Raw genomic sequence first — 13,654 nt, forward strand, 5'->3', positions numbered from 1 at the left:
CTTTTTTCTCTGTGTGGTCGGAGGGGGGGGAGGGGGAGTCTTCTTCTAGTGTGAGTTCAACGTGAGTTTTCCTGCGTCAAAGTACTCTGTCCTGGTCTGCGTTTTAGTGTGTAGTGTAGTGTAGTGTAGTGTGTGTGTAAAGGGGAGAGGGTGGTTACGCGCTGGTAACGCCTGTGTAGATACTTACAGCTTTCTATCTCTATATGACATAATTGTCTATCCATTGGAAAATATTGTAAATTCATTGGACATGATGCTGTGATTGTTAATCTGCAATAGTAATAAGCATAATGAGACAACGTGTACTTACAATAGAATCCAATGTTTGATATTTTTTTGCTCTTTGCTTTTGTTCGTTTGCTTTCAATTGGGTTTTGCTATTACTTGGGCTGTCGTTGTAAGGTGAGAGTGTGTTTTGTTAGTGTGTTTGGAGGTGGGATGCGGCCGGGCGATAAGACCGGCCAGGGAAGAAGGGATATTGAGGGAGCAAGGAAAGTGTGTGTATTTTACAGTAGTTCTTTTTTTTTAAATAGCAATCTAATATCTCGATACACACTGGTGGGGTGGGTTACGGGGTTACGGCAAAAAGGGTGCAAAACAGGTAGGCTGTTTTCATTAGCATTTTTCTTGTGAATTGGTGTTTTCGTTTGTCGGCCATTACACTTTAACCTGGCACGACAGGTCGGCCAAGGTATTCTCGCAGTAATCCATAACAGCATATCAGTAATGTTTGACGATCGTTCGATGGTAAGTAGAAGAGTTGGTTTGAATAGATCTCTTTTAAATACTTGCAATAATGCATATCTGTATCAAACGAATACTAATTGTTTAAAGCAATCATGAAGCTTTTGACTATTTAGTTGGCTATTTTTTTTCTTTTGATGAGCTTTTAAGAGAAATGTAAACGAGAATGAGCTTGATTGGTTAAAGTTTCTGTTATATATGCTGATTGAGAATTGTTTAGAATAGATAAGATCACATCAAAGTAGATCGCAGCAAAGCTAGGGTGGGTCGCGTTTTTTTTCGTTTGTGTTGCACATCCCTAGCCTTTTCAAACCGACAGTTTAAATCATACACCTTCGAGCAGGTGTGCTGGCCGAAGTGTATCAAGAAAACTGCAGTAGCTTGTTGGCATTTTGGAGTCGACGTAACGTAGATTTTCGGTTGCTGGTTAGGGGAAGTAGTGTTTGCGTTCAAGCATTTGCTGCTTGGCAAATGGTGTCTTAAAACTAAACACTTAGGGAGCTTAGGGAGATCGATCTCGAAAAAAGGTAGAGGCGTTGCTCAGGAGATTTCACGACTGTTTCCAATTTATCTTAGCTGAAGCTTTAAAGCTGCTTTTAAAATCTTACCGAGCAACGCGAACTACACTTCTCGAAGATGGTTCGTTCCATTTCCTTTAAATGGTACGCCAATTGTAAAATAGAACGAACGCATCTTGATCGGGTTCGGGAATTCATACCAAACGGTGGGGAAATTCTAAATAACTGGAAGGAATTCGACGGACACCTAAGGCGTCCCTCTGCAGGATGGAAGGTTTCGGACCTAGGGGTACATCGAACCTTTTAACGAAAGAGGTGAGATGAGGACGACTTACTAACGGGACAACGGAAGCAGCACAGAACAATTTTAAGATCGGGGGCTTAGGGGGTTGGGAAAACAATGAAACGAACGACAGTAATAGCAGTAACAGTAATAGTATTAAGAAAAGGAAACTGAGCGCTTACCGAATACTTCTAGTTATTGATCCAGAATGATGTATTCTTATAAATTCATTGCTAGTTGTTGCTATGTGAAAGTATGATTGTTTCTCGTTTACAAAAAACGTGTCGGGTACCCAAATATTCTTTATGAACTCAGATCCAACTGATAACGTTTCAACACCCGGCCTTTTTCTGTAAGCTAAACGGGGATCAGTCCAAAATTGTCGGAAGTAAAAATCCAATGTGAAATCCTGCGACAGTTCGCGTTGCGTTGGTTATGCGTGAGGCCAAGGGTTGACGATGAACGTTGTGTTTGGTGGTGTTTGGGTTTTTGTTTTTTTTTTTTCGGGCACAATTTGGTCGAAACAGAATGCAACGCGGGGACCGTGGTTTATGGTCGTGTGGATGTTGTGGAGTTCGGAGTTGGATGGTGTTTGGTTGGAGTTTGGTTGGCAAAAGATTTCACGACGAAATAGGCGTTGGTATGGTTGTGTGAAGTTGCAGTTTTTTTGGGTGTGATTGCGATAAATCACACACATCACACACACACACAAAGAGCGAGTTCCCGGGTTCCGATTCAGATGGTGTGTGTGTGTTCGAGATGTCAATTGAAGAAGGTGAACGGATTTTGGTGTTTTGTTGATGATGCGTATATCGCCATGTTCACAGCATGAGATTGGTCGCGATCGTTCGATCAAGCACGGATTATGAGTTTTCAGTTGCAGTTATCGTCGATGGCGAGGAAATCGAACGCAGTACAACAAAACAGATCGCGCATTTCCACGCATCAAAGGGTTTGGCAGGATGGTTGTGGGAGTTACGTTACAGTATTTGAATGGTTTGATTTTTTTTTATTAGCATCGGATTATGAAGAATGTGTGTGTGAGAGAGAGAGCAGAGAAAGAGAGAAAGAAATGGGAAGAAAAAGAGAAAAAAGAGAACACGTTATATGTTTGTTCAGCTAGTTCACCATCCAGACCAGCACCGGTTGGATGTGCGAAGAGCGTAAGAGGGAAAATGTTGGGATGGACGGGGGAAAGTTGTGATCGGGATGGGATGGGCAGTAGAAACAAGGGGTCAAATATTTTTGAAGCTATCATTTTTGGAAGTGATTTTGATTCTCCTTTTTTTGTTGTTGGTTTTAGCTTAAATCCATATCGATGTATATGGGTTATTCCCTAACGTTACTAGTACTTGCGCTTTTTCTTTGTGATTCGAAATTGAAAGAGACAAACAGAAAAGCGTTATTCTATGGTTTGGTTATCGGATAAGCTCTAGTATTACTATGTATGAAGAATAGCATTTTTGTTTTTTGCCACATTGTGTTGAAGGTTCAAGCGGGTGAGCCGGTTTTTCGGTGGTGGTTGCGTTTAGGGCGGGAAGTAGTACAGAAAGTTCCTGTTTTGCTTGAACCTGTGCTCACTCTGTGTGGATAAACTGGATAAACATAATAAACACCAATACATCTACTAACACAGGCGTAATACGTAAGGATTAGTATAATTAGTTAGCACACACACAGTCGGGAGTGAGGCATCTCACCGTGAGGAAACTCAAAATCAACACTGATCGTATGATTGTGTGGGGGGGTGGTTGGTGGGCGGGAGGGTTGGTGGTTAGCACACAGTTTTGTACACATTTAATTTATTCCGGGGTGAAACTAATGCGATCGTGACGAGACACACACACACATATCGAGGGTGATTCATATCAACGTAATGAGGATGAAAATCTAGCAACAATACTCCAATGATCACATTTCGGGAGGGGAAGGGGTGTTTGTTTGTGTGTAAAGGGATGAAAAGCGTGACTTTTTTTGTGTGTGTGTGGGAAAAGCAGGTGAAATGAATTAAAGGGTGAGAGGAAGGTGTACATCAATATTTGGTAGGATGAGGCCGGATGCATGAGAGCTGTTTGTGGTGGGCTGGTATTGGGTTGTCGCATTACGTTTTATAGACCATACCATATAATTTTTGTCTGTTGTTGTGAATGCGTGTAATACATAAATCTAACTTAAATCTATTATTCCTTCAGAGAATTGTGGACTGATAAGAATAAATATAGATGCGTTATAGACAGGTTGAGCACGATCAGTTCGTAAGTATGACATTAACGTAAATGACATGAGAAAGAGAGAGAGAGAGAGAGTGTAGAATAATGTGATAAATGCACTATTACACGAAGCATATGATACGATCACACCGCAAATGCAAAACGAAACGAAGAAAGTTGAGAAATGTAAAGGTTTTTGAATAAATTAACTGTCGAATGAAGCGAAAATTGAAACAAATAAATGAGAAAAAATTGTAGATGAGGACGAGTTCGGAAAGTATTGGAAAATCCTTCCTTGAGGGGGAGTTGGTTCGGGAAAAAGGTTTGGTGAGAACGAAGAGAGTCCAGAAATAGGTTGGATGTTTTGATATCTCTCGCACACGGCACCTTCGAGGACGGGGTATTAGAGCTCAAATGAAACGGTTTCGTTGAACACTTGTATAAAACACAAACTTACACGCACACCGTTAACCGATACAGTATAAGTAATGTATGGACGTCACAGACAGGAATAAACTTTAAACCAATAAATAACACACATCGGAACGCTATGAAAAGACCAAAGACCAAAACAAAAAAGAACCGGTACAAAAAAGAAACAAAACAAACAAGATGAATGGTGGTTATAGCGCTTTTTACGTACCACGAGGAAAATGAATAGAAAATCGGGGTGGTGGGTGGAGGGAAAAAACATGGGGGTTTGCCGCTAGTTTTGAGTAGATAAAGGCCGATTTTGTTCGAAGTCACAGAGTCCGACGGAAACTCACTAACTCGGGCTGCTCAAAGTTGAAGTACTGTACTTTGTGAGCGTCTATTGCCAGTGTTTGGAGTGTTCAGGGCTCCTGTTTGTTTAATCAATCGATGCTGGTTTTTGCTCGTTAATTTGCTTGGGAGTATGAGGGGGGGGAGTGAGGTATGTTTATGCACACATACACAGACACACATTTAAAAAAAACGGCACAGCTGAGGGACAGAGCGAAAGAGAAACAGGAGAGAGAGAGAGAAAGAGAGAGAAAGAGAGAGAGAGGGATTGAAAGAGAGCTATTCACACGGCTACTAGAGTTAACGGCTTTTTTTTGTTTGTTTGGTTTTACTTGGCGGTTAAACGAGTTCGAAGCTCGGATAGAAAAGCGATATATGTATATTTATATCTTTATATATATATGTATGTATAATATCATAAATCAAGACAAAACGCACACACACACACGCACACGAAAACGCATTCTGCCATTCGAGCCGCCATGCGAGCCTCGGTCCTTTGTGAGGTGCTGGACGGCCAGAACATGGCGAGTTACCGGCGAGAATGGCAAACGGCGGGTACGGCGAGCGTAGGTATTCAGTGAAGGCTCGTAATTTGTACTGTGGTTCCGATCCGATCGCCAAAAACCTTTCTTGGGCAGTTTAGCGGCGTACACTCGGATACCTAGGTATGTATTGTAGTAGCAGTAGTTGTTGATTGCTTGTTCGTTACTGTTATTGGTTAAATACATCCAGAAAATCGTCATAAATGCCAACCACTTGTTAAGGCGAGAGCATTACATGAGAGCATAACAACAAATGTACAATGAGAAAAAAAGAAACAATACGAATGAGAACCCTTTCTAAGACACTAGGCGCGCTTCCCTGGCTTAGGCGAGAAAAAAAAACGAAAGAAAATTACACAAAACATTAACATTGCATCTGCTTATCCCAGCGATTCGTCAAGTTCTATTGATTTTTGGTTTAAAGGTTCACATGATAGCTTTAAGCAATGAGATGTCTTGATGACTCTAGAGTTCAAGTGTTGTATATTCATGGATATCGTTAATCCAAATAGCTAGAAATACTAGAAAAAGGAACTTCCTAGGTGAACAGTTTCCTTAGATATAACCCTCACAGTTGGGCTATTGTTTGGGTTAAGTTGTTATGAGATTTAGAAGGAATTGAACCTGAAGCGGATGAAGCGGTGTTTTGTTAATATTTTTGCAATTTATTTTTTAGTGTAATATAACTTCAGAAAATTGGGCACAACACAACACTTTTAATTGTAAAGCAATTATTAATATTTTTGTTAAATATATTTAAATTCACATTTGTTCCAGCAATTAAGCCACGTCCTGTGGTGACTGTATACTGGTAAATAGCTGAGATAGAGAATGGGTCGGGTAATTTGTTTAAGCATTTTATTGGGCGAAAACGTCAGCGAATTGATTCATAAATCTTCAAGAAAAAATAGAGCCTGACGTTGGATAATAGTAATCTCCGAATTTTAGAGATTTATGATCATTTAAAGGCCAGATAATCTACTGTTTGAACATAAATCGTTCGTATGAAGTAAAGCAGAAAGGAAAGACACTCTCAACGTTTGCTTCGAATATCTTTTAAAGCGTCCGTTTTTATATAAATATTATTTTATAAATATTTTAGGTGTAGTTTTATACACTTAATTACTTCTTAACTGTTATTTTGCTTTACAGAAGTAGATAACAATAACCGTCTGCCAAAAAAATGCTAGACAAAACATCCTCTAAACAGTAAAGAGCTATTCATTAACATACAGAAAGGTTAGAACACAAGTAGGAGTAAGAGCATCAAACAGTGTTGTACCGAGTGGAAACATGAAGATATATATGTAGATTGAGACTAACAACCGATAAGTCTAAATCAAAACGCTTCGAACCCGGGGCTATAGCATTGGAAGGTGGGTAAGGCATATAGAATTGAGCAATAAACATGAAACAAAAATATCGACGATAAATTCTGTCCAGTCACGCCAAGGTAACCGCGAACAGTCAACGAAGACAACGAACGAAAATCACACACGGTCAAACGGCGGCGCTCAGTTTTGTTTTATTGATAGCAAACCGATACGAAATACCACAGATGGGAAACGATACTGCAAACCATAGCCACCGTACTGGATAGGGAACGCATGATGCGCGACCCCCCCGCGTCGAATGGGGCGTACCGGAACAGGGCTTTGGTTTCGCAAACGATGGTGATGATCGCGATGATGATGATGATGATGTTTGATAGATAGTCAGATGTGTATAGAAATAGATAGAAAGGTTAAAATGGAGCGCAAAGGATTAAATATGGCTGGCAGTTGAAATGAAGGGCGAAAGTGGTACCGAAACTAGAGAAAGAAAAAAACAACAACAACAGAAACGCATTTTGTGGGAGTTGTATTTGGATGGCAACGATGGGCGAGGGGGGGTTTATGATGGTCTGGGCAGCGTGGTAAGGCTGGATCGTTATATATGGCGTTTACGATTACGAAACATGCATGCACACAACCGGCGTATTCAGGGTTGTGAGACGCAAAACAAGGAAAACCACAAAACCAAAAACGAACCGAACGGAAGGCAAACGGCAGAGATCAAGGTTGAACAGAGGGGGGGTTAGGTAGTGGGCTTAGGGACCAAGGTTTCGAACGACTAACGTGTCCTTCCGGCCATGGTCGATCAACTAGGGTACCGTGTTTGGTCGGAGCCGAAGAGAAGGGCGGAGGGCGGTGTAGTGTGGGGGGGGGGGGGGGGGTTGTAGTCTTTTGGTTTAGCAAGGGGCGGAAGGGAGTCACGAAGAACCAAGCTGAACCATCAGTATTCGGCAGAACAGTATTCGGCCATGTTGGGAAGCGGAACACGCAGCGCACGCTGACGGACGCAGCGAGATTGTCCTGTCAGTTTGAAACCATTTTCCGAACCGTTTTTCCTATTTTGCGGATGTGGATAGCTGTTTTGCTGGTGTCATTATCGTGTGTATGTGTGTGTGTCCTTGTGTGAGAGTAGCTGTTTGGCGTAGCTGATGTTGGTACGGAGATTGGGAAAAATTATCTGCCAGGCGTTGCCTAGACATGGTCGCTCCTTGGAGGTTCGTGGTCCTTGGAAATTGACTCGGAATTGGTATTTTATTTTGTAGAATTCGAGGGAGTCTTGATGGTTTCGGTGCCTACCTCCGGTTTCATCAAAAGAACTGCTTCCGAGACAGAGCGATTGAGACAGAGAGACAGGGTGGGAGAGAGAGAGAGACAGAAGAGTGATGTGGGAGAAAGAGATGCGTAAAGTGTGAAGTTGGGCTTGGTGGAGGTTCAGGTCAGAGGGTTCGGTAGAAAACGAACGAAAAACAAGAAACAAGAAAATAAGGCAAATTCATACCAAAAAAAATACGTAGCTGCACACGCACACAAACACACATACACACATACATAGTGACGAACTATATAATAGTTATATATGTATAGAGAAGAACGGAACGGTTGTTTGGGGCCCGTTTTGCACATGGCAGTATGTGAAGCTGCGTCGTACAGCACCGCGAACAGTTTAACCATGTCCGGGTAAGCAAAAGCACTCTCAAGCACTTTGACAGCTATTGTAAGATACAGAGGACAGAGAGATTGAATGGCAGCAAGTAACTTCGTATTTTCCGGACCAGTTCTGTATGGCGCTCGGACAACGCTATGCAATGCCTCCACTGATTCATTTTGAACGAAAACGAAACTATTGTAGCACTGGCATAGTTCTATTACATTCTAGTGTTTCTATCATGAGTTGTACATCAATTTAGAAACGATAATCTAACACATTTGTAACAGCAACGTTAGATAGACATGAAGCGTTGAGAATTGGTTGAAACACAAAGGAGCAAAACATAACATTTGGTAAAGAAAATGGGACGGTTTGAGTAGTAATGTGAAGCAGATAGACGGACACGACAATGTCACAAATGTAGTAACGTATAGAGAGAAATGGCCAGCAGAAATATAAGGTGGCATCGTAAAGGTCACTTCACTGGTTTGATTCGTTTTCTGTGTGGGGCACTGCACTGGCCCAACATGTGCTTGGCGGGTGGGCAGTAAAACAACGTACCGGGTCGAACAGTTTCGTCGTTGAACTTTGTTTGTTCTGCTCGTGGTAAGTATATCAAGCAAACGATAAATAAATACACACTTAGATGCATGTTAGGTTGGTTTGTTAAAACATATGGCTATGCACACATACAACAGACAGCAAAAATAGTAAGAAAGAGATAAAGACAGCGAGAGTAGAAGAACGGAACGGAACGCGCTGCACACTAGTGCACCGGGTCTGTCATTTTTCGAACATCGAACAAAACATTTGGACCGCAACCCTGGGCGATCGCGCACTGGCAACGGGCGAGATGCGTTCGGTTGCATCGTTCTTTGCCTTTGCCAGTGCCGCGCCGAGGATTTTGCGAAGCAGTCATGTTGCTTGTTGGTTGTCTGGCGATACTATACACAAATATCAGGCTTGTTAAGTTACTGTATCTATAGATATCGATTTTGCTTTGCACTGATATATTACTGTCTGTACTAGGCTGAGAATTGGAGTTCAATTTTGAGATGGTAAGGTTACGGCAACAGCGTAACGTTCGCATTAATTTAGACAAACTTTTGGAGGGTATTATTGGGCAGTATTGGAGGTTGTTTTTTTTTGTAGTTAGATTTGGGGCGGGAACGCTTAGAATGTAAATAAATTGGTGAGCATTGTTCTATGTACCATTAGCACTTCCGACACTGAACTGATACTCAGCACATACATGGTAACACCAACCTCCACTGGGGGACCTGGAACAGAGTTTGCAATTCGAGATGAATTTGATTTGATTGTTTTGTGTTCGGTTTCAGATGGGATATCAGTTGGAAAATTGGGCAATCGGACGAGTCTTTTGCGAGCCTTTGATGTCTAACGATGGGTAAGGTGGAATAGTCGCGAAACACGAAACTCCAACGAGATGGGCCAAGACCAAAGACTTGAGACGATACTCAGCAGCAGGAAGTAGTGAGAAGTTTAAACTTTCGACCTTTAGAAGAAGTGGTGAGATTGAAAGGGAGCGAGAAGGGAGTAAGTGTGAGAGAGAGAATGAGACAGAGAGAGAGACATTCAGAGGAAAGCAGGATAATGATTCGAGTATAACAATGAAAGCATTAATGATACCCGGATATTTAAGCCCAAATCGTTGAAGAGTGGCCATGTTTATTTTGGAAATTATTACATCACTTCGCAAGATGGCTTTCGGTCAGCAGGATGGGCCGTTGTAGGACAAACCGAATGGAAGAAAACCAGATATGAATAAATATGAGCCGCGTACACTAGCCCCATCCGTATCTGGGCAGGGTCCTTCAACTTCGAACCGACCGATGGACATCATAATCGCTGCAGATGAGTGTGATGATAATGGAAGGCCCTCAATTGATGAATAATCCATTTGCTTAAGAACTTAAAGTGTAGCGAAGTTGACTCAACATCAACATATGATATGTGAAGACACGGTTTGGACTAGGAAGAAGCATCAAAATGCAGGGAAGTTTAAAATAAGACACCAGGAATCGTTAAGAAGGGGTTTTAACAAATTTTCTTCACCAACTTTAAATGGCTTATTTAGAGAAAGATCAAAGAATTAAATGATTTAATATGTGTGTTTTTTAGAATGCCTCGAATTGTGTTTAAATATTCAACATTTTTAGATCTCAACAATATGAAAGAAAAGATGCATTAGAGCGCTTTACAGTAACTCATAACGATAAGATAATAATATGGAGCTTTTTAGTATGGCAAACGCTGAATCATGTATTTGACATGTTAGGTGAATGTAAACAACTGCATAGCGCTGAAAAGCGAAAAAGTGCTTAAATAATTGTATCAAGAAACATTTTCCACAAACAGTTAAGCTCGATTTGTTCGTTCAGCTACGGTGTGAGATAAAAACGCACGTATGATGTTACCGGGAAGTTAGAAACATTTCCTAATCACAACAATGTACTCGTCTTCGCAAGCAACACGAGCGGTGATTGGTTTTTTGGACGATCATAGGACGAGCAATCATTTTCGCGAGTTGTTTTATTTTCTCCGGAAACCACCGGAACTCGGGGGAGTTACTTCACTTGTTTCGTAGTACTGTTTTCCGCTTTCTCATACGATAGGCGCATTTTCGTGTGCGAGTGAGTGTGCGTGCGTAGCAAAACGAAAAATGTCTGCCACCGGGCGCAGTGCTAAACTGCGACTAATAGGGATGACAATGGTTTTGGATGGAAAAAAGATGCATACTTTATATTCAGGATACAGTCAGAAACGGAGGAGAGTATAGAGGAACTGTTTGGGGTTTGCTTGAAGTGATACGGTTAATTGACTGAATGAAAAACTAAAAACCATTCATTGAGTTATTTAGACAACTCTGCAACATTGTGGGCATCGTAGCTCTTCCACAAATAGCTGCCGTCTAAATGAATAATACAAAAACGTATTAAAATTGTTAGGAATTTGCGAAACGAATCCATAACCAGTAAGCTTTTGACCCCATTGGTGCTCACCAAAGGATTGAGCCTTAAGCCAACAGGGTGCAAATATCACTTGGTCAAAAGTTTCCATTGTTTCCAGGAGAAAAAAAACAATGGCCACAAGTTGAGCCCAGGCATAATGCTTGGGACACACAATGCAGATAGCACACGGTATAAATCTGTCACCGGTTTTTGGAGCCGCACTGATGTCGCTTCGCTTGATGCCCTTGCTTCGAGTTCGAACCCCAGAGCCGGTGAGAAACCCAGAGGCCAGATCTAATTTGAAATGCATTGCAGTTTCGTTGCATCCCATCATCAGGACCATTAGACGACCGTCACCGGTAGGATTTACCGTCCGTACGAAAAAGGCTTAGCACTTCCGTCAGCACCGTTTTTGAGTTGAGTTGGTTTTCCGAGCAGATAAATACTTCGGTCGGTACGTGTGCTCCATGTTTGCGTAGCAGTGTCGCAGTTTGGGTTGGCGATGGGTGTGTCTTCGATGTGTGTGGGTGTATGTGTGTGGGTGGGCTGGAAGTTTGAGTTAGCTTCCGGGGTCAAATGTGCCGGAATGGCGTTGGCGAAATGATCATTCTGTTTGCGTCGGAGTTTCAGTTGAAAGTGTTGAAAGAGAAACGATTAACACTGCTTTGTTCGGGGCAGCGAAATGTAAACGTACCGTCCGCCCACCGGGGGGAAATTGTACACGGACATGGATTAGAAACAGTTTGCTAATTATGGTGCATGGGGAGCGCGGTTGGGAAGAGTTGTGAAACGAAGTTCCACGTTCTGCACGTACGGACAAGACGAACTTATATTCGGTTTGATCCATCCATTCAGAGTAAACTAATTTCGGTCCATATTTACAAAGCAGCGTTAACCATTTCAATTTGACATTACTAGTTGATTGAAGTAGTATATAGGAACAAATCGAAAAAAAAAGTGTGTAATTTTGAAAATAATTTTTTTATGGTGTGGATTAGCAATTGTTTCGGTGGATTGTTATACAATTGGAAGCTGTAGGTTGTGTAAGTGTGCTGGTACAAATATTTCAAACAAAAAATCCAAAACCAAAACATGTCTGAGAGAAATGTGCATGTAGATTGAAGGTGATCGCGCGAAAGAAAGATGCACATGTGGTAGTGTATTGTATGTTTGGTGGCTAGTTTTGAGCATTGTTAAATGCAGAACGCCAGGGTAAACATTAACTGTGCGACTTTGGTTTCAGATAGAAGATAGTGTGTGAGTGTGTGGTAATATTCTAGTAAGGAATGGCAAACGTGTGCTTCAGCTAACGAACGAGACAAGTACATCGAAATTTGCTACGTAAGATTCGCCTACAACATTGAGCGCAGTTAGGTGTGTTTAGCAATATTGCCCTTTACTTTACTGGTAGTTGTAAGGATCGCGCTGTGGAGCAACACTGTATGCCCATACGGATAGAAATATTGACTCTAGAATATGTTTAAATAGGTATCAGAACAAGCGGCAAGGGATGGATTAAAGGTAAATTAATAAAACTTGAAAACAAATGAGAGAAAACAAGATAGCTACTATTGAAATCGTGGATAATCTTCACTCAAACATATGATAAGCCTTGTCGGAATGGAATTGATTTCCGCTGAAAAATAATCTGTTTACAAAGCTACAGGGATGATTGAGAGTGAGAAGAGTTAGAGAAAACGAGCTTGATGATAAACTTTGCTCGAAGTCGAAAATAAGGATGGTGAAAAAAATTTATAACACTCAAACTGTATTCTACATCTTGGTTCTCAGTAAAAAGACGATGTTTAAAAAGAAATAACAGAAAAGAGGATTTTTTTATAGGAAACGAAAATTAAATCACTGTGACACATATTAAAGCAGGAGCTTTTAAAGCTCTGGACAAATCCTGAATAAATAGTTCTCAAAATATGTATAGCTCGTGCTGCGTACGCAATATACGCAATAAGCCTCTCTTCCTGAGGCTTAATAAGATGCTTGGCAATATTCAGTTTCGCCAATAGACTAACGACAGTGGCACTAAACGGTGTAAAGTGAAAAAAAAACTGAACAAAAGTCATTGGAACCCCTTTCTCGGGCGTTCAAAGGGTTGGGTGGAGAGAGAGAGTGAGAGAAAGAGAGTGAGAGAGAGTTATAGGGAAGATATAGGGTTATGGAGGAAATTATAGCTCTTTGCAGAGTAGGTACTTAGTCATATGAATTGTACCATTTTAACTTCAGACAGCGAACTGATAGACAGCACATACATGGTGACTCCCACTTCAACCGGCGGTCCTGAAACACGGATAGTTGTGGTAAGAAAACATAATGCAATCAGATTAAAAAACAAACTGGATTCAAATGAGCAACAACAACACACACACACGCACGCTCTCGTGTAAGTATATTCTGTAAGTAAGTAAGTAAGAGTAAGCGTTGGGGAAGGTTAGAAATGCGCGCGCACTGAGCCCGAGCGACTGAGGTCACGATCACAACAAGACAACAACAAACAGTAAGGCAGGCAAAGAAACGCTGTAACTTCGTGGGCGAAGTTCTGTGAAGTATGGTCTCTCGGTTAACTACTACGCATTGAGGGCGGGAGAGAACATTTTGCTAGGTTCTGTTCCGGTTATTGCGGGAT

At 41.4% G+C, this 13,654-nt stretch overlaps 1 protein-coding gene across 6 annotated transcripts in view; it reads right to left on the minus strand.

Moving 5' to 3' along the window:
* Positions 1–13,654, minus strand: part of LOC118510532 (gamma-aminobutyric acid receptor subunit beta) — a 66,000-nt gene that overhangs the window by 32,784 nt on the left and 19,562 nt on the right. For 4 of the 6 annotated variants that reach the window (XM_036052478.1, XM_036052482.1, XM_036052481.1 and 1 more), the window contains exons 4-6: positions 13,241–13,308; positions 1,728–1,954; positions 188–270 (exon numbers count right to left, since the gene is read on the minus strand). In XM_036052478.1, the coding sequence (XP_035908371.1) occupies positions 188–270; positions 1,728–1,954; positions 13,241–13,308 (378 nt within the window). Of the gene's footprint in view, positions 1–187; positions 271–1,727; positions 1,955–9,256; positions 9,325–13,240; positions 13,309–13,654 lie in introns of all 6 variants that reach the window. The other 2 variants (XM_036052480.1, XM_036052483.1) reach the window with 1 other exon arrangement.

Source organism: Anopheles stephensi, chromosome 3 (assembly GCF_013141755.1).
Source record: "Anopheles stephensi strain Indian chromosome 3, UCI_ANSTEP_V1.0, whole genome shotgun sequence".
Taxonomy (NCBI): Eukaryota; Metazoa; Arthropoda; class Insecta; order Diptera; family Culicidae; genus Anopheles; species Anopheles stephensi.